The 22,877-nt window shown below is 33.0% G+C and overlaps 3 protein-coding genes across 6 annotated transcripts in view; 1 reads left to right on the top strand and 2 right to left on the bottom strand.

The window, feature by feature from the left end:
- LOC125823765 (small ubiquitin-related modifier 1-like) overlaps positions 1–22,877 on the top strand; it is a 498,077-nt gene that overhangs the window by 320,618 nt on the left and 154,582 nt on the right. The gene's annotated exons all lie outside the window — the stretch shown is intronic.
- Positions 1,189–8,506, bottom strand: LOC125823727 (protein DETOXIFICATION 40-like). Its single transcript, XM_049503101.1, has 7 exons — positions 8,130–8,506; positions 6,858–7,489; positions 4,472–4,528; positions 3,568–3,806; positions 2,602–2,720; positions 2,419–2,505; positions 1,189–1,738 (listed from the first exon to the last, which is right to left on the bottom strand). Exons 1-7 carry the CDS (start codon positions 8,466–8,468, stop codon positions 1,673–1,675), a joined length of 1,539 nt encoding a protein of 512 aa, XP_049359058.1. The 5' UTR covers positions 8,469–8,506; the 3' UTR covers positions 1,189–1,672.
- On the bottom strand, positions 13,578–21,740 carry LOC125823709 (aconitate hydratase, cytoplasmic). Its single transcript, XM_049503079.1, has 20 exons — positions 21,529–21,740; positions 20,689–20,793; positions 20,047–20,207; positions 19,875–19,967; positions 19,119–19,304; positions 18,659–18,820; positions 17,784–17,928; positions 17,540–17,682; positions 17,401–17,457; positions 17,119–17,198; positions 16,955–17,030; positions 16,638–16,823; positions 16,493–16,560; positions 16,282–16,400; positions 16,077–16,198; positions 15,188–15,286; positions 14,626–15,105; positions 14,362–14,460; positions 14,027–14,269; positions 13,578–13,886 (listed from the first exon to the last, which is right to left on the bottom strand). The coding sequence occupies exons 1-20, from the start codon at positions 21,530–21,532 to the stop codon at positions 13,818–13,820; spliced, it is 2,697 nt and encodes an 898-aa protein (XP_049359036.1). The 5' UTR covers positions 21,533–21,740; the 3' UTR covers positions 13,578–13,817.

Here is a 22,877-nt window from a genome sequence, read left to right as displayed (position 1 = left end):
TTTATGATTTCTTAATGTGTGTATAGAAAAGGAAAATCATCTACTAATATGGAACAAAAGAAGTGATGACATGAGAACAATAATTGTTTATACTTACAATTTCGTGTGTGTAATAGATTGATAATTGACTTTATTGGGATTAATTATGGCATAAAAACAATAATTGTATTCTTGTTATTTTGTCCATGTAATAGGTTGTTGTCTTTTCTTTTTTTTTATTTGCGGGAAGTCCCATATTGGGGTAAAATGCTCTCTAACAAAAGTAACTTCATATTTAAGGGAACTCGAACCTAAGACTTCTTGGTTAAGGATGAAGGAGTACTTACCACTCCACCACAACCATTGTTGGTAGGTTGTTGTTAAGAGTATTCGTGGTTCGATTTGGATCGGTTATTGGTTAAAACCAAACTAATTAGCCGATTTTTTAAATTTCTAAAACCTAACCAAACCAAACGAAAAAGATAACCGTCGATTTGGTTAATGACAGTTTGGTTCGGTTTGGTTCTGTTTTTTTGGTTTTTTCGATTTGAAAGTAATAAATTTTTTAGGACATACGTATTTGATAGACACAAACACCTTGTACATGAACAATCCACAGAAAAACTATTGTTGGTTCAATTAAGCAATACTAGAGTTATCATTACACGAACAAAGTGATTCAACTAAGAGAAATTGTAACTATCTTATGAAAGGTATGGTAGGTAAAGACTAAAGTATTAAATTTTAATGGACTTGGACTTAAGATTGTAATAGTTGAGCTAAAATTTAAGTGTTGGGCTTGAGAAAATAGTAAAGTTAAAGACATAAGTTACTTAAAACTTAACAAAATATTTATATTTTATTTATGAATAATATATAAATAATTATAAAATTTATATATCTTATTGGTTCGGTTTGATTATTTTTGCAGTTGTTCTGCAGTAAAACCAAAACCAAACCAAATAGTATCGATTTTCAAAATTTAAAACCAAATCTAACCAAATCAAACCAAATATCGATTTGATTCGCATTGCGATTCGATTTAGTTTTTTAACCATGACCATGAACAACCCTAATTGTTGTCTTGTTGATTGACTTTGATGAGATTAATTATGGCATGAAAACAATAATTGTAAATGTTGGCCAAGCAGCATGTTTTCCTAGGAAACTCACGACCTTGATTCTAATACCATCATGTCAAAAATTATATATTTAACTAATAGCAACGATACAATTTTATTTCATAATAAAACATATCAAACAAGCGACAATTTCAATCATGACTTTGGCATGTGCCATCCTCGGCTCATTACACGAATTTTTCTATAGGCAGGATATTAGTGTTACCCAATACTGAAATCGAGCTTCAAACTCCCTCACTAGTTCATCCACTTGTATAGATATTTAACATACATATACTCCTATCTTCCTATGTCCAAAAAAACCACCATTACAACAACAAAAAATCAGTGGCAAGTTTCAGCTTAAATGGGTGGGAAATATTTTTTAAATAATTTTTGGACCTTGACTACAATTTCTATATCAACTTCATAATTAATCTTGATTCTTGATCATCTTCATTCAAAAATTGGTATTATTACTGCATTATTAGCTTTGTGGAAACCCCATTTGTTAGAGAAAACATGGGAAAATCCCTTAGCATGAACCTCCTTTTTGTCCATCCAAAATTCATCTATTCCTCTAGAATTGATTCTTTCTTGTCATCCCACGTTTTCAACCTACTCTGAGCTGATTCCACCTGCAATTGAAGACGAATGTAGAATTTATAATCAATAGACTCAGAATGAGTGTAATCTACACACACACACGGGTTTTTGGTTTTTTTTGGCACGATTTCCCTTGTGGATTAAGCAGAAAACAAGTTTAGTTGAACCATTGAACCTGCTCTAGATCCGCCTCAATTCATGTTTAGTTCAAGGAAAGGATGCTCGCGCCATATTTTTGTATTCTAAGAGCCAGTTCATCTGGATGCGTTGTCTTATATTGATAATATAACTAGTAAAAAGCATAGATCCTTTTCAAGATTGTTCTGGCATATTAAGGATATCCTCCCTATGACTAACTTACATTTGAACTTCTGTATTTTTGTTTTTCAAACTACTACGATATGCGTTAATTGAGTTGAGGGACTTTTGGAAACAGTCTCTCTACCTCGATGAAGTAGGGGTCAGCATACACTCTACCCTCCTTGGACTCAACCTATGAGATTACACTGGGTATGTTGTTGTTGACTAACTTATATTTGGACTTGATTCGTAGTTATGCCAATCTTTTCCAAGAAATGATCTTAAAATAGATAGGTAACGAGAGGACTTTACAATAAACATAAGGAGTTTTGTAACCAAATAGTGTTTTGGAAAAATGTTGTCTACTTCTAACAGGATGATTACAAGCACTAGAAAAATTAAAGAGTTTTACCTCTTTATTCCAATCAGTTCGAGCGGTGATCCATATTAAAATGATTGTTTGCATCACTGTACCTCCCAGCATTCCTGACCATATTCCCTGTATGCACCAGAATAATGTTATCTTTTCTATAATGTTAAGACTGGGACTAGAAATTTGGTTGTGGAGAATGTTCACGGGGAATGGTTAAATTACCTTAGCGCCAAGTTTGAAGTAAAAGCCGAGAAGAATACCCAATGGAACTCCAACAATGTAATAGCAGCCTATATTGACATAGGCCACAAAGGTTTGCCATCCACAGCCAACAGCCACACCTTTTAAGATTTAAGTACAGGAATTTTGTCAGATATGTTAACAAAGCAAGGAGTTGATTTCTCAACTCAAGTAATAGTGACTTTCTAAGATAATAATTATTAGTTGAGTGACTATCCGAGTGTGTTGTTCATATTCAGACCTAAATACAGAGAAGCACTTAGATGGTTGAACTTGAATAGTAGTACCACAATTGCCAATTTCATCAATTCCCTAATTAAAGATGTTCACTCTTTTTCTTTAACGAAATTTTTTTCCTCTGCTTGTGCTTCGTTTTTCATTTGCCTTCAATTTGTGTAATTTTTTAAGGGTCATTCGTTATGTGATTTATTCAAAGAATGATCAGTTGACTGTGTTGCCTTTAGCGCATGGTCAGAAATCGTCCATTTGACAGTGTTCGACAATTGAGTAATACTATATTAGTATATGGACATATGTTGAGGAACTAGAGGGCCAAAGATCTAAATCTTGCACTGAAACCATAACTCTTCCAATTTGAGGTCACATTGATTCTGTTATGATATGTTCTACACTTATTCCACTACACGTGCAAGAAATTTATCACCAACAGTCCGGGTAACTATTCCATCTCTAGTTCTCTACTTAAAATTCGATATATATCGATCCTAAATCTGATTCAAATTCAATATAGTACCTATGGTCCATAAGAAAAATTGATCTGTTCTCAGTGATCAAACTAGAAAGGAGATTCAAAGAATTGTTTGTGGCAGAAGCAAATCATAGAGTGTATGCCCACAGCATACTGTACATTTAAAGGGCACATTTATGTATTATGCCGTTTCAAATAAGGTTTCAAATTGTAAAGAGGATGCTTGATAAACCTCTTACCTGACAAGACGGGCTGAATTCCGTTGAGGATGAGGGAAAGCGCAAGCAATGGACAAAGATCCGAGACAGCTTCAGCCACGACTTCACCTTCAGTGAAGGCATAACTGATGAGATTACGCAATGCAAGAATGATGACTGCAGCAATCACTGAGAGAATGAAAGACCACGATGTAACCACGACAACAGAAAAAGCTGCTGATTTGGGATGCCTAGCTCCTAGTTCATTGCTCACTCTCACACTGTTCATCAGCATGTCACATTTAAGAAAGTCAGAAAAGGATATTCCCCATTTCAATCATAATTATCCTTATAAATACATCTCAAGTTCAGCAATTTGCACGACCATTTCCATATAAACTCAAATAACTTAGTTATTGCATATAAACTTGATGAATGTAAATTTCCAACATGCGTGAAAAAGCTTGGAAGATATCGAGAATAAATAATACACAAACTTTCAGCGTCATTGCACTTCCATTGTATGGTACAAACAAAGTATCGCCAGAATTACCAATGCGCAGCAGTCAACATTAATGAAAAGGCATAATACATAGATAGACGCCTCATGGTCTCAACTGGCAACTAAACACTTCATCTTTGAGGATGCACATCTAGACACCTCAACTCGTCTTCATTGTGTCAATTGAACACTCCAACTTACAAAATGATCACCTACACACGTCACGGTAGGGTGCCAACAAGACAGAGTGGGGACAAGCTGAAGTGTCTAGATGTGCATTCTCAAAGTTAGAGTGCTTAGTTGTCAGTTGAAACCAAGTTACGGTATCTATCTATGTATTCCGATTCATTTGCAGAAATGAAAAAATAGATTATCTAGCTCAAACACCAATCTCAAGAAGAGTAATAACAAACGAGAAAAAGGTAAGTTAAAACGAGAACTGACCTTGCTGCTGCATTGAATCCAACTGATATCATGAAGACCCAACCAGAAATTGACATGCTTGAGTTATTCACCACCAAACACAAGAAAAGGCAAAATGGTTAGCAATTGAAAATTTGTAACATACCTTAGATTCTACAGTTAACAAATAATCAGACTTGTATCTAAATAATGAAAGAACCATCCTTCAAGTAGTAATTTTGCTATACTTCACTGATGTTCATAAGTAGGTTAACTTGACTTTTTAACTAAAAGAGAAGTTAGATTGACTTTTGTAACGGTAAGGATGTATGTGAACCACTTTTGTAACGAGGATATATCAGGCCCTTTTCCCTAATATGTATCAAAAAAATTGAATCATTTCTTCAAATCACACTAACCGCGTGATAAGGTTATTACACTATCCGTATATATAACTTAAATCCTTTTTCAAATATGAACAGTATTGAAATCAAATAAAATAATAAGTATTAATACTCTAGTGGTACAAGTTGAGTACACAAATCTAGATAAGTACTAAATACGCTGCACTGTCAGACCTGAAATTAGGCCTGTTTTTAATAATGTATCTCTATTGCTATTCCATTCTTTTTCCAAAAGGATTAAATCATTAGAAAAATTCTGTCTTCACAGAACATGACAAGTTATACATGAAGCAGAAGTTGTTTTTCAAAAATTTAAGTGTTTTTTACTTTTTAATGACAAGATTATCTAAGTTAAATTTATATTTATCAAATAAATTTAATAGTAATTCTGGAAAATCTTAATAACACAGTTGGTTAGTTAGTCATCTAAAATTTCACTTTATTAGTGAAGTTTTGAATCCCCTACCTTGTAATCCACCTCACCTATTTTCATCTTATCCCGTGTACCAAACAACTCTGAATGTGTTGGATGAATTGATTTAGACAGAATAATTAAAAGCATGACTCTAACTTTTGTGTGGGCTCAAACTCAAAGCAGTAGGTCTTAAGCTTTTTCTCCATGCAATCATTTAAAAAGTTTTCTCCATTATTGTTTGGTTAAAGAAAAAATGGATCTAAAAGTCTATTTTCACAATTTGCAACCAGACCAAACATAGTTCAGGTATAAATTTGACACTAGCATTTAACATGTTATGACAAATTATTTATCATTTGTTTTGGATTACCAAATTAAACAAGATTACATATAATTACTTTTCAAATGATTTAATTATGTAAATATTTTCTACGTCAAATAAAGAAGAAAAAAACGCCACGTTAAGAAGGAAGAGACGAAAAAGAGGATAAGCGCAATCAAAAAAATACTTATCGTGAAACTTGATAAAAATAACATGTATTTATAACTTGTGTTTGGACATGCGATATGAAGTCATTATCTCAAATCAGCCTTTGGATATGTGATTTCAGACTACAATTTAGAATTTCAATTTTTTTTAATGTAAAACTTGACTCATAAATTTATATTTCATAAAAAAAAACTCATCATTTTAAATTTAATATAAAAAGACTCATGCTCAGCTCTACCCCATATGAAAAGATTCGACAACTAAATCTTTATAAGATTATATATATTTAAAAATTTATAAATACGAAAATTTATTTATAAAAGGGACACTGAGATAAGTTATTTATCAATGTAGCACCGTAGAATATTTTGATATCTTGTTTATTAACTATGATTTACTCATTTGGTAAAATTGTATAAGAATCAGAGTAAAAGATCATGAATGTAAATATTCAAGAGTTTAAGTTTTTCCAATTGGATTGTATAAGAATTGGATTTTACAATCTTACTAAATATATATTTTAAAAAATACTTTTAAAAATAAACATAGGGAAAAAATAGTAATACAAGCAAATCTACTCAAATTTAATGGGAAGGGATACAATTTTATTGGGAATGGAATCTGAGAGAGTAAAGAGACCATTAAATTTACTTGTTTTACCTTTTTTTTGTTTAGTTTATACTATGTTATAAAGATTTTTTTTTATATATATTTAGTAACTCTTTAATTTCATCATTCTACGTGATTTATTTAAAATTATAAAATTCAAAAGATGTTTTGGTACAATATCTCTCTTACAACTCTATTTCTAATCAAACTAATAGTTTGTTTGGTCAAGCTTTCGCAACAATAAAAGAGTTTATTTGTTTTTTTCAAAAAATGCTTATTTTAAAAAAGTAAGGCATTTAGCCAAAATTTTGGAAGAAAATAAGTACGAAGAAGTTAATTGACAAGCTAAAAAAGTTGTTTTTTTTAAAAGCATGTAATACACTTAGAACACTTTATAAAAATTCAATTAAACACTAATTGGAGCTCAAAAATGTTTTCTGGTCAAACACAAACCGTTTCTGGCAAAAACAATTACTATCCAAAATAATTGGCAGGAAGTTTTGTTCTTACCAAATAGAAAGAGCATCCAAAGCCACTTCAGGATTTTCAAGCAAGCCAGCAAGCAACACCACAATCTGAAAGTACCAAGTCTCCAAGCACAGCATCACTGCCGAGGCTGCCGATAACTTGAAGAACTCCGGCAAGCCGGAAAACGCCATCCAACTGAACCCTTTCCATGTCTGTTTACACTTGTCACTCTTCACAATGTACACAAATTGGCCTATAACAATTATCCACCATGACAAACTCAACACTAATGACGCCCCAAGTAATCCGAGCCCGATCTTAAAAATCACCACCCAGCTCAACCCCAAATGCAACACTAGCGTTGCAGCGGAGATATAGGCACTCGGGGCTACAATGCTCTGAGCTTGAAGGAATTTCTGAATTGGAAAATTAATGGCGTAGGCAAATATCTGAGGGATTAAACCGTACACAAATAACGCTGCTGCTGCTGCAATTCTCTCAGTTTGGCCTAGAAATATTAGAATCGGCTTGCAGAAAATGTACACTATGGTGAGTAAAATTCCTGTTAGAGTTAACAGAACTGTCGATCTTTGAAGATAAACTCCAAGCATATCGTATTTCTTTGCCCCAAATGCTTGACCACATAGTGTTTCCACTGCACTTCCCATGCCCAACTGCCATTTACAAACATACGAACATAAATTACGAGAAATCTTAGTAACTCAGTTGATTGATTATATGAATTTTCACATAATTGATGAAAGTTTGACTCCCCACCTTACGGGAAATCTTAGCTTCACGTAATTGATGAAAGTTTGACACCCCGCCTTATGGGAAATCTTAGTTTAACATAATTGATGAACTCCTCACCTTATGGGAAATCTTAGTAGCTCGACTACATGAACTTTCACATAATTGATGAAAGTTTGACTCCCCACCTTACGGAAAATCTTACTAGCTCAGTTGATTGACTACCTGAACTTTAACATTATCTCTTCCCCTAACCCCAATTTTCGAGAAAAAAACATATTTCACGAAATAGTACAATTTCACCTAAAATTAGAATATAACTCTGATTACTCCAAAATTTGTTCGAACTCAGTAACTTTTGCACATATGCTGTATTTTTATTAAGAAATTCATAAACTACATATAAATATGTGATTGTGAATCGAGTATACGAACTCATAAACTTCGAATTGTGAATCCGCCTATATTTCTTCCTATTTTCATAAAAAAAAATTCCAGAATAACTTTAATTTTCTCACTCAGACAATATATCAAACATGTTATCTGCATTAACGAAAACCATACCATAAGACCATAAGCAAAAACTTGAATCCCAGTATTTCCAAGTGAAGCCGCAGCAAGCTCAAGATTACCCAAGTGACCGGAGAATATCTGAGTAGACATAGACATGATGTAATTAATCATGTAAACCATAACCGCCGGAGCAGCAAGGAAGAAGAGGAGCTTCATTTCGATCCATGTCGCTAATCGGAGTTTACTCCAGAGAGGTATTTCAGTGTCCAATAGCACAGTTTCGAGCTCGTTGCTTGATTCGAAATTGTGAGTTTCGGATAATTGTGGTGATAATGATGTTACATTGTTTTGTAGAAACGGCCGGTAAATGTCGTTTTCCGGCGAAGCCATGAATTCCGGTGACTGAGGAAAGAGGATAAAGTTGGCGGAAAAAACTTAGAATGTTGTAATATTAGTGAGTGTGTATATATAGAAGGAAACAAATAAACAAACGTCAGCGCTTATGTGATTCACATTTTTGGAATATATATAAAAACAGCTGGCGGAGATAAAATTTTCACGAACAAATTCAAAACATGAAAAAGCAATATTCAATGGAATTTTTTTTAACAAATTCAACATCTAATTCCTTCTTTCCTAATTAAATGTCATTTTTACTAAAAATAGATGTTCCTTAATATTCTCTTTATTCATATTTATAGGTCCATACTAAAGATATATATTCTTTAAATACTTGTCATTTCAATTTTCACAAAATCAATACATAAATAGCATTTTTCTTCCTATTTTATTATTGAGAGTTATTAGGCTTGAAAGTATAAATTTGATCTAATATAGAAAAACTAAATAATTAATTTATGTTTATTCGTCAATTTTATTAATTAAAATAAATTAATTTATATTCATTTATTGAAAAATTAATTTCAACTGAATACTAAATAAAGTTATATGATAAACCTACTTAATTTCTTAAAGAATGTGAAATTTAAAATAATGCTATATTACTATATAAGAAGAGGGAATAGCACACACCTCTGCATCGACACGTGTGCTTCCCTCAAATTGACCAAAAAAACATTCACACACAAGAGGAAAGTCCTCATTAATAGATCCATCCTAATTACCTAATCATAACCGTCCACGTGGCTTTCCTTTTCATTATTACAAACACAAATACACCCAATGAGTCCCACATATTATTCTAACCCTACAAAATACATCAAAAACATCAAATTATAATGTCCCCATTCACTCATTCCTCTTTGTCCTCTTTCATTACTTTACTACAATATCTGTATTAATATATTTATCTGATTTTTAGTCAGTCCCAAAAGAATGTCACATTCCTTGTTTTTCTTTTAATTTGTTCTATATTTAAAAATTACATAAAAACTACTTAAAATCACAATGTAATAATATAAGATATTAAAAACAACATAATTAAAAATCATAAAACAAATTTTATTGACTCTTTAATTCCATATTGAAACAAAAGAAGCTTGTTTCAAAATAACATTAAAAGTACTATAAATTCAAGTAAAATAACAACTAAAAATATTTAAGAATCATATAAGAAATTTAGTTGACTTTCGTAAAAGTACCTACATCGCATAAAATGGAACAGAAAGAGTAATATATATTATTTGAAAATGATATAAGAAGTGTTATAAATCACAATAAATTAGCAACTTCAAAATATATTTAACAAAATCACATACAAAAAATTATATAACTCTCCAAATTTCATCGGTGTCACATAAATTGAAACAAAGTACTCTCAATTTATGTGACTTACTTTCCTTTTTAGTCAGTCCCAAAAGAATGTCACATTTCTATATTAAGTAACAATTTCACTATAAAATGTTTATTTTACCCTTAATGAAATAATTTACAGTCATACAAATTTATATAATTCATTTTGGACCACAAGTTTTAAAAGTTTTCATTTATTTCTTAAATTCCGTAGCGAATCAAACTATCTCACATAAAATTAGACGGAGAAAGTAATATATATTGGGCCCGCGCTGGTGCCGGAACCTAATATCTAGTATAAATAGAAAGTGGAGTGTTGAATTTTGCTATTCCGATGTAGTCGGAGTTTCCAATTTGGCTACATAAACCAAATTCAAACTTGGTGTCCTTAATTAATTGGTCATTTTCTTTATAATTATCGATAGAATTTTTTGGATTTTATAAATTAAAAAAATAGTCTAAGTCAGTATTTTAATGATTAGTTGTCACAAATTTATATGATAGTGAGGATGCCACATCAGCAGACAGCAGTCTTTATCTATCAACTAGGAGTATGTAGTTTAAGTCAATATTTTATTATTTACGTCGTCACAAATTTATATGATATAGTTTTAAATTTTGAGAATTAAATAATAAATAAATTATTCTTTATATGTTATTTAAATTGTTAATTTTTTATTTGTAGTATTTCTTTTATGTAATTTTCGAAATATAAATTATTTATGAAAAACCTTAAAGATTGTATTTATATATTATGATCAGAATTTTTTTAAAAAAAATCTAAACTCTTGAAATATGAACTTTATTATATAAGTTAAGACGAAAAAAAATAATAGAATTAAAAATTTGTTTAGGTGAAATGGACTTTAAAATTTGCTAAAATAAATTCAAATTAATCAATCACAAAGTAAATGACAGATATTAAATTAAAAAATCAAGAAAAAAAATGAGACAATGATAGGACAGAGGGAGTAAAAATTTATGGCAGGCTAGCATTAATGGTTGTTCCAAGGACAAAGTTATTAGAGTGTGTCTGTTTTTCTATTCTTCTTTTAACTACTCCCTTCGTTTCTATTTAATATAAAGAGAAAAAAGATAAATATATCTTCAAACTATCGTAAATGATATACAGATACTCTTCGTCATATTTTTGGGACATTGGTATCTCTGCCGTCCAAAAACTAGAGCATATATGCCCTCCACTCTAACAGAAGACTAAATAGGGACATGTGGGACAATTTTATCCGTCGATTCGATATTTAATAAATATCAGGTGGGTGGATAAGATTATGACACGTGTATGTCTGTTAGTATAAATGGTATATATGCTTTAGTTTTTGGACGGCAAGGACGCCAATTTCCCCAAAAGTATGACAGAGAGTATATGCATATCATTTACAATAGTTTGGAGGTATATTTGTCCTTTTTCCCTTTAATAAATATGTTACTCCATCTGTCCAACAATAGTTATTCACTATTGACTTGGCACACCCCTTAAGAAATTATAAATAGAAGGATAATTTTACTATTTCACCCTTTGAATATAATAAATACAATGCCTTGAAAATAGATAAATGACTATAATTAATGATAAAGGTAAATTAGGAATTAAGTGTAAAATTATCCATGGATTTCATAAAGTGAACAAGTATTGTTGAACATCTATTTTTAGTATAGTGGACAAGTATTGTTGGATGGAGGGAGTATTATTTTAGAGTTCACGTGCATTAAGAAATCAAGCAAGTTTACTATTCCTTCCGTTCCTTTTTATATGTCACATTTTTAGATTACACTTGCATCAAGAAATTAAGTAATTTTACCCTTCTACCCTTATTTAATGTTTTCTTAAGTCAACTTTTCAATAGATGATGAATATGCTAAATTTCAAAATTTAAAATACATTTGGATGACTATTTAAAATTTTGAGTTTATTTTCAAAATCAGATTTTATAAAATAGTGAATGGAGAGATTAATTAATCAATGTATGAAGTACTCCAATGAATATTAATAACTTATTAGTTTTTCTAGGTTGGTCAAAGTATATATTTTCAAGACTAATTAACTACTTTATTAAGGGTATAATAGGAAGAATATGGTGATTTATGCATTAATTTTATGAAATGACAAATATTATGGTCCAATATTTTATAGAAAGGGATGATATATAAAAAGAAACGGAGGGAGTATTTCATCCTTATTTAATAGTTCTTCTGTCCCTAATCACTAGTCCACTTTTGAATTGACACACCTATTAAGAAAACAATAATTGACATAGTTAGTTTATCGTTTTATACCTATTAATTATGAAGTGGATTGGTTAAAAATTTACGATTTTCAAGAAGTTATACATTTTCTAAAATTAATTAATTGAGAGTATAATAGGTAGAAAAATTGTCCTTTCTGGATTTGTCAAAATGGACAAGTAAAAAAGAAAAATTGGACGAGTAACTAGGGACAAATGGAGTATTTTTTTGAAGTTAAGTTGTCAATCAATGAACATGAATTAATTTATTTTGATTAATTAATTTAACTAATAGACATAAATTATTTACTTAGTTTTTCTATGTTATAGTCAAATATATATTTTCAAGGCTAATAACTCACAAGGATAAAATAGGAGAAATAGTGTCATTTATGCATTGATTTTGTGACAAATAAAAATGAATATCTATTTTAGGAAAAAAATAACAAATAAAAGTGAATGAAGAATATATATTAGATACTATGGGTGAGTTCCAAAGTTTTGTTTTTTTTTAAAAAAAAAAAACTAAAATTAGGCTAAGAGTTAACAAGCATAAAAAAAATGCAAATAAGAAAGAAAAAGTAAAAGAAAGGATTAAAATTGGTTGAGAAAAAGTAAGGAAATGAAATAGGTAAAGTATGACCCCACAGTATACAAAAGGCAGCCAAAGAGATCACAATATAATAAAAAATGTCAAGCATAAATGCAACCACATACTCCTTCAGTCCTTCCACTTCCCACTAGTGGGTGATATTTTATCTGAAATTCAATCTCCTTATTGAAATTCAATTATTCTGAAATTTACATTGTATATGTCTCATTCAAAGAAGACGAATTTTAATTAAGGAAAAAGTAATTTCATTTATTGCATCGCAGGGGACATCTTTGAAGAGTCGGAACGATATAGCTTTCAATACACTCCATACATTTCACACACATTCATTCAACTTGTGTTTAAATTAAGAAACCTCAAATGCCTATACTCATATGGAGAGGATAGGATGTATGCCAGCTTTATTCATACCTTTGTGGATAAAGAGGAGGTTTACGTTAAATCTTAGCCTCTAAAAATCATTTTTCAGAAAGTTATAAGGAATAAAACAATACCAAATTAATATACTATTAAATGATTCAATAGACAAATAAAATAATACTTTCCAATTTTTCTGACACTTTTCGTTTTTCGAGAATCAAACAATTTAAATTTAACTAGAATTTGCGCATGAAATCTTCAAATTTTTTGAAATAAAAATTATCTAAATCCAATAGGTAACCACACAAATTGAAACGAAGAGAGTAGTACCAAATTTTATATCACGACTATTTCACTACAAACAAGTCTAGCTCTTGTTTGAGGAAAACAAAAATGTGATTTAGAGAACACAACAACATACCCCTGTGTACGAAGACCTTACCCCTCCCTACCTTAGGAGGTAGAGAGGTCGTCTCCGATAGACCCTCGAAAAAACACAATCAAAAAATGATGAAGAAGAAAAAGAAATCATGAAAAGCAACCAAAATCTTCAATTGATATAAAGCAAGTTTTACAAATTTCCAGACTGACTTTATTCCCACAAGATAATATACTGCTACTCATCGCCAAAAGATTAGCTAGACAGTGCTTACTGAAGTAACAAAATAACCTCGCCAACAATGGCGTTAAAAGATTTATGATCCTTTCTCCTCTTTCCACACCGAAACAGTTACCTGAGAAACGTAGCTAGTAGATAACCAATGCTGCGTTTCATTGCTGACTCAACTGTCGAATAACGTATGGGAGGATACCACCATGGTTGAAATAAGCCAACTCCACCTGTAGAAGGAAATCAAAGAGCCAATACAATGTTAAGAGACCTAATAGATGGCGAAAGGAGATCTCTACTGTAGAACATTTTACATTACAATATCTAACATACTACAACTTCAACGCACTACGCATGTGAAAGTCAATACCTCAGTGTCGAAGCGCACTATGCATGTGAAAGATTTTCCAGTGTCTGTTCGTACAGTAACATCTTGACCAGGGCGGATCTCGCTAATGTTGTCTGGGAGATCAATGGTATATCGCTCATGACCTGTCAATCCAAGAGAATCTGCATCCTCACCAGCCTTGAAACATAGAGGCACAATTCCCATTCCTACCAAGTTGCTACGGTGAATCCTCTCGAAGCTTTTAGCAATTACAGCTTTAACTCCCTATCAAACAGTTCTCTTGATTAGAAAATCCTATAGGAAAGAAACAGGAAGAAATCAACACAAATCCAAACAGAAGTGGTGAAAAAACCCACCAACAACATGGGGCCCTTAGCAGCCCAATCTCGGGAGCTTCCACTTCCGTATTCAGCTCCAGCCAAGATTATTGTGTCTTGCCCAGCAGACTTGTATTTCTAAAGTATCATGCATAAAAAAATGTTATAATCATAGAAAATCTCTGAAGTATCAACTACTCTGTTGCGAATTTTGAAATGCATTATGGGGACTATCTCAATGTCAACAGAATATGGAATAGAATGGCACAATAGAAATGTAAGCAAAAGGAAAGAGTAAAGTACCATTGCAGCATCAAACACAGAGAGCTTCTCTCCAGAGGGAATGTGAATTGTCTTTGGGCCAACTTCACCATTTAACAGCTTATTAACAATTCGGATGTTGGCAAAAGTACCCCTAGCCATAATTTCATCATTACCACGACGACTACCATATGAGTTGAAGTCCCTGCGATCAACCCCTCGCTCATTAAGGTACTTAGCAGCAGGGCTATCTTTGTGGATGCTTCCAGCTGGTGAAATGTGATCTGTGGTAATACTATCACCAAAGTTCAGCAAGCAGTAAGCATCCTTCACTCCATGGGGCCCTGGGGGATCCATGGTCATATCCTTGAAATATGGTGGCTCATGAATGTACGTAGAACTAGGTTCCCATGAGTAGAGCGAGGTAGCTGGTACTGACAATTGATTCCACATGTTATTCCCCTTTGTAATAGCTTCATACGTACTCTTGAACATGTCTGGCAATACACTTGATTGAACGACCTAAGGAAAGATCTCATTTTCAATTTACTCTTTTCTTCATCAATTGTAGGTGCACAAAGATAGACGATAGTTAACTAGATACCTCAGCAATTTCTTCAGTCGATGGCCAAATATCCCTGAAGAAGACATTCTTACCATCCTTCCCCACTCCAATTGGTTCTTTCTCAAAGTCTATATCAACCTGCAAATCATTTATAGTTTTCAGTCAGTGTCTCAGCAACATGGGCTGATGATTGCATATGATATACCCGTATGGTTTTTCGTGATCTTCTTAGATCTACAATGAAATCATGTGTGCAAACAATCATTCTAGAATCTGGAGTCTACCTTTTGAATTCCTTTTTTTAACAGATTTGTGCTGAAACTCAGCGGCTTGGGCCAAGCTGTGTCGGAATAAACTATTGATGGTCCAACTAATGAAAGATGCTCATGACAGGGACAGAAGCCAAGATCAATCAGTTAATAGAACACGCCAAAAGAGGGTTCTAAAGAGTAAATACCAAAATTGTTCACCTTCAAGGCTTTCGCTATACCCATTTGGTACCAAACTGTTACTTAAGTAGTTGCACTTAACACGAGTTTCCAATGATACCTAAACTATTTTACATTTCCATCTCTCTGCCAGCTTTCTCAAACATGTTTAACTTTGCCTTTGAGCAGATTTAATATTACTATAGACATCTAATTGTGAAAAATTGTTCCTGTATTTATGTTGCGAAATGGTTCGACCCGTTCAAAATAGAGGTGCGACATGTTATAACATGCTTCACGATGATATAAACTCACATTCCAAACTCAGCATGTCTAATTTGACTCTTATTCTGAGCCGGCATTTCTGATTATCATAGATTTTCATCTTATTTGTTCACTATTAGTATGTTTTTACTACCTTTTTCCCGCTATAATGCATATAATATATAGCAGAAGCAATTCCCAGGATAAATAAAATATGACTTGGTTCATTTACTTACAGTGCCAGCAAGAGCATAGGCAACCACTAAAGGAGGTGAAGCAAGGTAGTTTGCTCTCGTCAAAGGATGAACACGCCCCTCAAAGTTTCGATTTCCAGAGAGTACAGCAGCAGCAACGATGTCTACACATACAAGAATAAGTCAAATCACCTAAAAACAGACTAGACAATGCTACTCCTAAATACAAACGAACAAAAGGAGTTACCATTTTCTGATATAGCAGAAGAAACTGATTCATCCAAATCTCCAGAATTCCCAATACAAGTTGTGCAGCCATATCCAACAATATGAAAACCTTGCTCATTTAAATACTTCTGCAGCCCACTGTTTCATAACAAATACCACATTTCACAGAGTGTCAAGCACGCACAAGGATGGGATAAGTAGAAACTCCCTCGAGAAACTACAAATAATACCTCTGGAGCAAATATTTAGTAACTACGCCGGAGCCAGGAGCAAGACTTGTTTTCACCCATGGTTTAACCTGGATATCAACAGGATGACATTAGCAAAATACGAAGAAATCATTGAAGAAAAACAAGTATATATACCAGAACTGACATTTAGACCCAGGTCGCAAGCCTTTTTTGCAACAAGGGCTGCTCCTAGCATAACACTGGGATTTGATGTATTAGTGCAACTTGTGATAGCAGCAATAACAACACTTCCATGCTTGAGCTCTGCATCTTGTCCGTGGAAAGAAAATTTTACCACTTTTTCCTGCGCATCTTTCGGCACAGCAAATCCCTACAGTGAATAGAGCCAATTCAAATTAGCATTTCCGGAACTCAAAGGTTGACCTCATATTAGTTTGAGTTGCATGTTCATATATCACGAAGAGATTCAATGGTATTAAGTAGAAAAGAGTACTTGCTCACCTTGAATCCAACCTTGTTATCAAGGCAAGAGTGCCAATCAGACTTCATTTCTTTCAAAGGCACACGGTCATGAGGTCTATCAGGGAAAGTAAAAATATATATTAGAAAGTTCTTACAATGTTTCTCACATTCAATAGATTGTTTAACAAAGACATGAAACATACCTTTTTGGCCCTGACATACAAGGCTCAACTTCAGCAAGGTCTAGGTACAAACAAGAAGAGTACACTTTCTCATGTTGAGGCTGAAATCAGAATATGACAAGTTTTTTAGAATATTGTAAAGACAAAAAAAAGGACACAACCTTACAGATTGGTTCATTTTCTTTTTGACAGTGGGAAAAGAAGGATAGTGATATCTAGCCAAAATCTTTCATTTCTCCCTTCGAGAGATTCTCATACTTAAATAAGAGACACTCACAGCTGAGGGTAGCAAGGAAGACCAACCTCATTATAGTCGACGAACATATTATTTGCGCGCAGATATGCTTCGATCATTGACACCTAAAATTTTAGGAGTTAGAAAATATAAAACAATGTACATCTTATCTTCATGTGTGATGCTTACACGTGTCTAAGCACTTACTGTTTCGTCACTTCTCCCTGTTAATTTCAGATACTGCAAAGTAACATGATCTACAGGGAAGAAACCCATTGTAGCACCATATTCAGGAGACATGTTGGCAATGGTGGCCCTGTCAGCCAATGATAGTTCACCCATTCCATCACCTAAAAAAAGATAAACAAACAGTCAAGTTTTTCTCTGGTGAACCAATTTACCAATTTGAAATTATTATAGCAAGTAATTTGTCCAGTTTCCCCATATTTACCATAGAACTCAACAAACTTTCCAACAACACCATGCTTCCTCAGCATCTGAGTGACTGTCAAGACCAAGTCAGTGGCAGTTACACCACTGCGCAATTTCCCAGATAATTTGAACCCAACAACTCCAGGCAACACCATGCTCATAGGCTGGAAGTATCCAGAAAGTAGCATTAGAAAGAAAGACATTGAAATTTCAGTATAAATTCAGATGTTTTAGTATAATTACTTAAATTAGTAAGACACAACTGGACTTCCAGAATCGTATAACAAATTTAAAGAACCAAGCAATATGGTAGATCCACAGGGAGTTTCTGTTCTCTTACAGTCAAGGGGAATACATTGCCTGTAATTCAAAAGAAGTACACAAACACATGAATGCATCAGCCTCCATTAAAGCTTAATCAAAACTTTAGGAAGAGAGCTGAATACATCCATGTGAAAAAACATCCATGTAAAATTCCAAGTGCACTCACTTTCCACCTTTTTTCAAAGAGATAAAAATGTAGAATTATCATGTTGAGATGGAGCTAACTGTCCAATTCCATGTATAATTCTAAGTGAGCTCACTTACCACTTTTTTAAAGAAAGATGAAATGTCAAATTCCAGTTTTTGTGTGTGTATCATGAAAGATAAATTTCAGATAAAGGAATGTGGAAATTTCAGCACAAACCAAAATAAAAGGAGTTAGATTTGGATCAAGGAGTACATTGAAAAAAATTTAATTGAAAGAAGTAATATGAAGTCTATTGATAAGGCATTAAGGAAGCCTAACATCAAAATACATCACTAACTGAAGCACAGAACGAGAAAAGCACAGAAGACTATTCCAAGTTTCAGCATGATACAGAATCCCTTATGGCATTCATGGTTTCATACCTGACCAAGCATTGTAGCTTCTGCTTCAATACCTCCAACACCCCAGCCAGCAACTCCAAGCCCATCAATCATAGTGGTGTGTGAATCAGTTCCGACAACACTATCAGGATAGAGTAAACCTTCATTATTAAAGACGACTCTTCCAAGGTATTCAAGATTCACCTAATAAAATTGTGGGGCCAAAAAGCTAATCAGTTCCGGAATATCATATCCTTTCTGTTTTTTCAGAGGGGTAAATAGGGGTAGTAAATCCAGGAATATCAATGCATAGCCTCTACGGATTTTTTCAGAGGGGTAAATAGGGGTAGTAAATCCAGGAATATCAATGCATTGCCTCTACGGAAGAAAGATAATACAGTATAAAGAAAAGAAACTTGAAAAGAGCTACAGTCTAGCACATCTGTTACATTCAATATGCACAGCAGTACAACTGGTCCCTTTCAATTTTCAGGTACAATACCTGATGCACAATACCAGAACCTGGTGGAACAACAAGCATGTTGCGGAAAGCATTAGAACCCCACTTAAGAAAGGCGAACCTCTCCTTGTTCCTTTGGAATTCAAGTTCCATATTAGCTTGGACTGCATTTTCTGACCTTGCCACATCGACTTGAACTGAATGGTCAATTACTAGATCTACCGGCACCTGAAAATATACCCAATCAAAAAAAATAAAAATAAGATACATTACTGTGAAGTCGAAGAATCTATTCAAAGACCAGTAGAATAACTGATGATGAATCTTCACGATACAGAAAACCAATAGAAGAACAGTAAAAATGACCTCAATTTTTTTGTATGTAGATACCAATGACCTCAAACTTATAATAATTAGTGATAACTAAGTCCTTGATACATAAGCATTACAAACAAAATAAGAAGGAAGCGTTTCAATGATAATATATCCAAAATATAAAATCCATGGACTGCACTAATAAGGTGTCGTTGCTTTAAAATATTTAACAACTTGTTTTGGAAAAAGTTCCAACTTTTTTGCAGAAACTCTTTTCTAAACAAACACCAAGAAAACTAACTTCTCTTTCTTGGTGTTTGGTCGAAAAACAGTTCTTGCAAAATAAAATATTGGTTGAAAGTCCTCTTCAAAAATTTGAAAGAAACACCACCATAGTTGTTTCAACATTTACCATTAAAGGTGACTAACTACACCGTTTAAGAAATTTTGCCAACATCAGCTAAACTTAAAAGAAATGAATACCAATGGATTAATCTTGTCAGCATTGCTGCCAAGCTTGTTCATGGCATCGCGCATGCAAGCAAGGTCCACAACAGCTGGTACACCAGTAAAATCCTGACAAAAACAGTTAAGATGAAAGCTGTTACATCTCGAATTGCATTGTTTTTCTTTTTAATTTGGAGACATGACATACTTGCAGCAAAACTCGGGCTGGCTTAAACGGTATCTCCGCTAGCTTCGGCGAAGTATTTTCCCAGTCAATGATCTTCTCGACATCTTCCTTTTTGACTTGAAAATTGTCACAATTACGGATTGCTGATTCAAGAAGAATTCTGATAGAATATGGCAGCTTGTCTGTTACAATAATGAAATCAAGGAAAAGTCAAAAAATTGGAAATTAAAACTTACTAAGACGACAAAAAACTGTGATGAGCACTTCAACAATGAAAAATTCAAAAATCGTTAATATCAACCTGAAAAGGAAAATAAGAGATGGGAAAAAAAAGAGGACTTTGTGTAACTAAACATAGTGGTAGGGTGGAGGGGATTACGCGGTGGAAATAGAACCCTCACCAACAAGGTGAAAGTTTTGGTAGCCAATCAACTGAACTACTAAGATTCCCCGGAAGAAAGAGGACTTTGGAAGGGGTCTAACACCAAGCCTAGACAACATGCGGAAGGACTTAACCATCATTCTCGAATAAGAAACATGATATTCTAATTGACAAGATAAAGATCAACAAATTCAAGCAATGAAACATGTCATTAATTCACAACACAAATGAAAAGAGAGTAGTAGTACATATAACAAATATCAAAGGTCTGATGAAATTACCAATTCGGGGATCATTCAGAGCAGGTAGGCTATAGTACTTCCCGAATTCACCACCTCCAGGCTTGGGAAGACTGGTGAGGATGCCTTTAAATGGGTTCTCTGAAGCTGAATCCATTAACAAACAGTATCAGATTCTTGATTTTCTTTTGGGATCAAATGTCTAACAAGTCATTCACTGACAGCAGCTCTTGAAAGTTATCAGAAACAATATTAAATCATTTAAAGAAATATCCAAACAAAAAATACAAATGTATAAAGAACAAATATCTTGGGTCAATATCAACATCTATCATTCAATTTTCCACCTTAGTCTCATTGAAAAGTATATAAAATAAAAAAGAAATTATCTGGTCCACTTTTTTTCTATTTTGATAAGAGCCAAAAAGCTCAACTATTTCTAGCTTTTGGTGGATCCATCCCTCTATGATTCCATTCTACAGATCCTAGCTTTTTATTATCACAAGCCAAGTTCCACAGACTCTTCACTTTCGAATCTACACCCATGTCAGATTCTTCAAAAGTACTGTCTTTTGCGGAGAATCTGACACACACCCATTGACATTTTTAAAGAGTCCGAACAAAATAGATCACACCGATCCATTATATAAACCTTAACATCGAAAGACTTCATATTCACAAATCACAACAATCCAATTAATTTTTTTCAATAAGACCTTCTCACCCAACGCTTCACAAATCACAAACAACATTAATATAAATCTGAAAAAATAAAAAAATGTAACGTTTACAGCAAACCCAAAGAAAGCTTTTTTTTATTTTTTGTTGGTTTTACAAATTCAAATGAAAAACAGTGACAGTGAAGTGAAATGACAGAATTACCCATGGTAGTGAGTTTTCGATGGAAATTGTTGAGAACAGGGGTAACGGCGGCAGTTCTGATCTGAGCTTTAAGACTGATCGGAGATTTCCAATCAACACCGTAGCTCCACCGCGGCGATCGGAAAGTGGAAGAAAAACCCAAAGAAGAATACCCACTAGAGCAATAAGCACTAGAGGATTTAGATACCGAAAACGAAGAGAAAAAATTTGGTTTGATGTGAACAGAAGAAGAAACGTACATTACTGCATAAAGCCTTTATATATAGTACAATAATTCGGTAGACGAAATGGGTAGGTGGGTGGGGCAAATGGGTATTTTGGTGGGGTTGGTGGGGGGTTGTATGGGGTAGGGCGTGTGGAGGCGGCTTAAGGGTCGTGTGCTGTATAATTATTGAAGAAGAAAACAGAGCATTTTTTGCTGTAACAAAAATGGAAGAAATGAAGATGAAGATGATTGTGATTTTGAGGAAAAACAGAGTAAAGAACAGAATATCCTTTAGAATTTTGATGATTGAAACTTTTTCTTTAAGGAATTTGGGGCAAAAAATTATTGCTGAGAGATGATTATACAAGATATGATATGATGTATATGTATTTTACGAAGGGTATTTTTGTCTTTTTTCATCATCTATCCATTGGGAAGTTTAGATATTAGTAAGTAGTTTGATAAGGATAATTAAATTGACACGTCGGATTGGTGGTTGGTATAATATATGGTGCTTTATTGACTTGACATCACATGCATATGGAGGATATTGTTATTTTCATTTTTGAGTGAGCTGGATTGTAAAATATTTTATCATTGAATTCTCTTGATTGGAGGATATGTAGATCGAAAATTAGGATAGAAGATTAGTAGATCTTAAATATGGTGCCTTATTGCATTCGACTTTGCATGCAAATAGGTAATAATTTGTGTTGTGTCTATGATTAAAACGAGTTTATCGGTGGATATTATTGTTCTCATTCTTGAATGAGCTGGATTGCAAATTATTTTATTATCAAATTCTCTTGATTGGAAGATATAAAGATCGAAAATTAGGACAGATGATTATTAAGTAATTGAGTGATATTTAATTTTTCTTGTTAGTATTATGCTATTACTTTCTTACTATCTATTACATGTTATTTTCTTTTACTTTTATTATTGTACTAATTATTTATTATTATTACTATACATTTTTCATATTGTTGTTAAATATGTTACTTGAAGCAGAGGTTTATCAAAAATAATACTTCTATCTTTACAAAATAAAAATAAAATTACATACATATTATCTTTTTCAAATTTTACCTATGAAATTACATTAACTATTTAATTATTACTAATATTATTGATAAAAACTGAC

The sequence above is a fragment of the Solanum verrucosum genome, unplaced genomic scaffold, assembly GCF_900185275.1.
Source record: "Solanum verrucosum unplaced genomic scaffold, falcon-dt-bn FXZP01000093.1, whole genome shotgun sequence".
NCBI lineage: Eukaryota > Viridiplantae > Streptophyta > Magnoliopsida > Solanales > Solanaceae > Solanum > Solanum verrucosum.
Note: the sequence above shows the minus strand (reverse complement) of the source record. Positions and strands in the feature narration are given on the sequence as shown.

Bases quoted from the DNA above. Each gene is read 5' to 3' on its own strand.
- LOC125823727 (XM_049503101.1), bottom strand. From the start codon at position 8,468: ATGGCTTCGCCGGAAAACGACATTTACCGGCCGTTTCTACAAAACAAT. The intron at 7,490-8,129 runs GTATGGTTTTCG...TGTAAATGGCAG, and splicing joins TTTTTGCTTATGGTCTTATG to TTGGGCATGGGAAGTGCAGT. The intron at 3,807-4,471 runs GTCAGTTCTCGT...GCTGATGAACAG, and splicing joins GGATTCAATGCAGCAGCAAG to TGTGAGAGTGAGCAATGAAC.
- LOC125823709 (XM_049503079.1), bottom strand. The intron at 17,929-18,658 runs GTATGAAACCAT...GGATACTTCCAG, and splicing joins AAGCTACAATGCTTGGTCAG to CCTATGAGCATGGTGTTGCC. The intron at 17,031-17,118 runs GTATGTTTCATG...TTTCCCTGATAG, and splicing joins TGTATGTCAGGGCCAAAAAG to ACCTCATGACCGTGTGCCTT.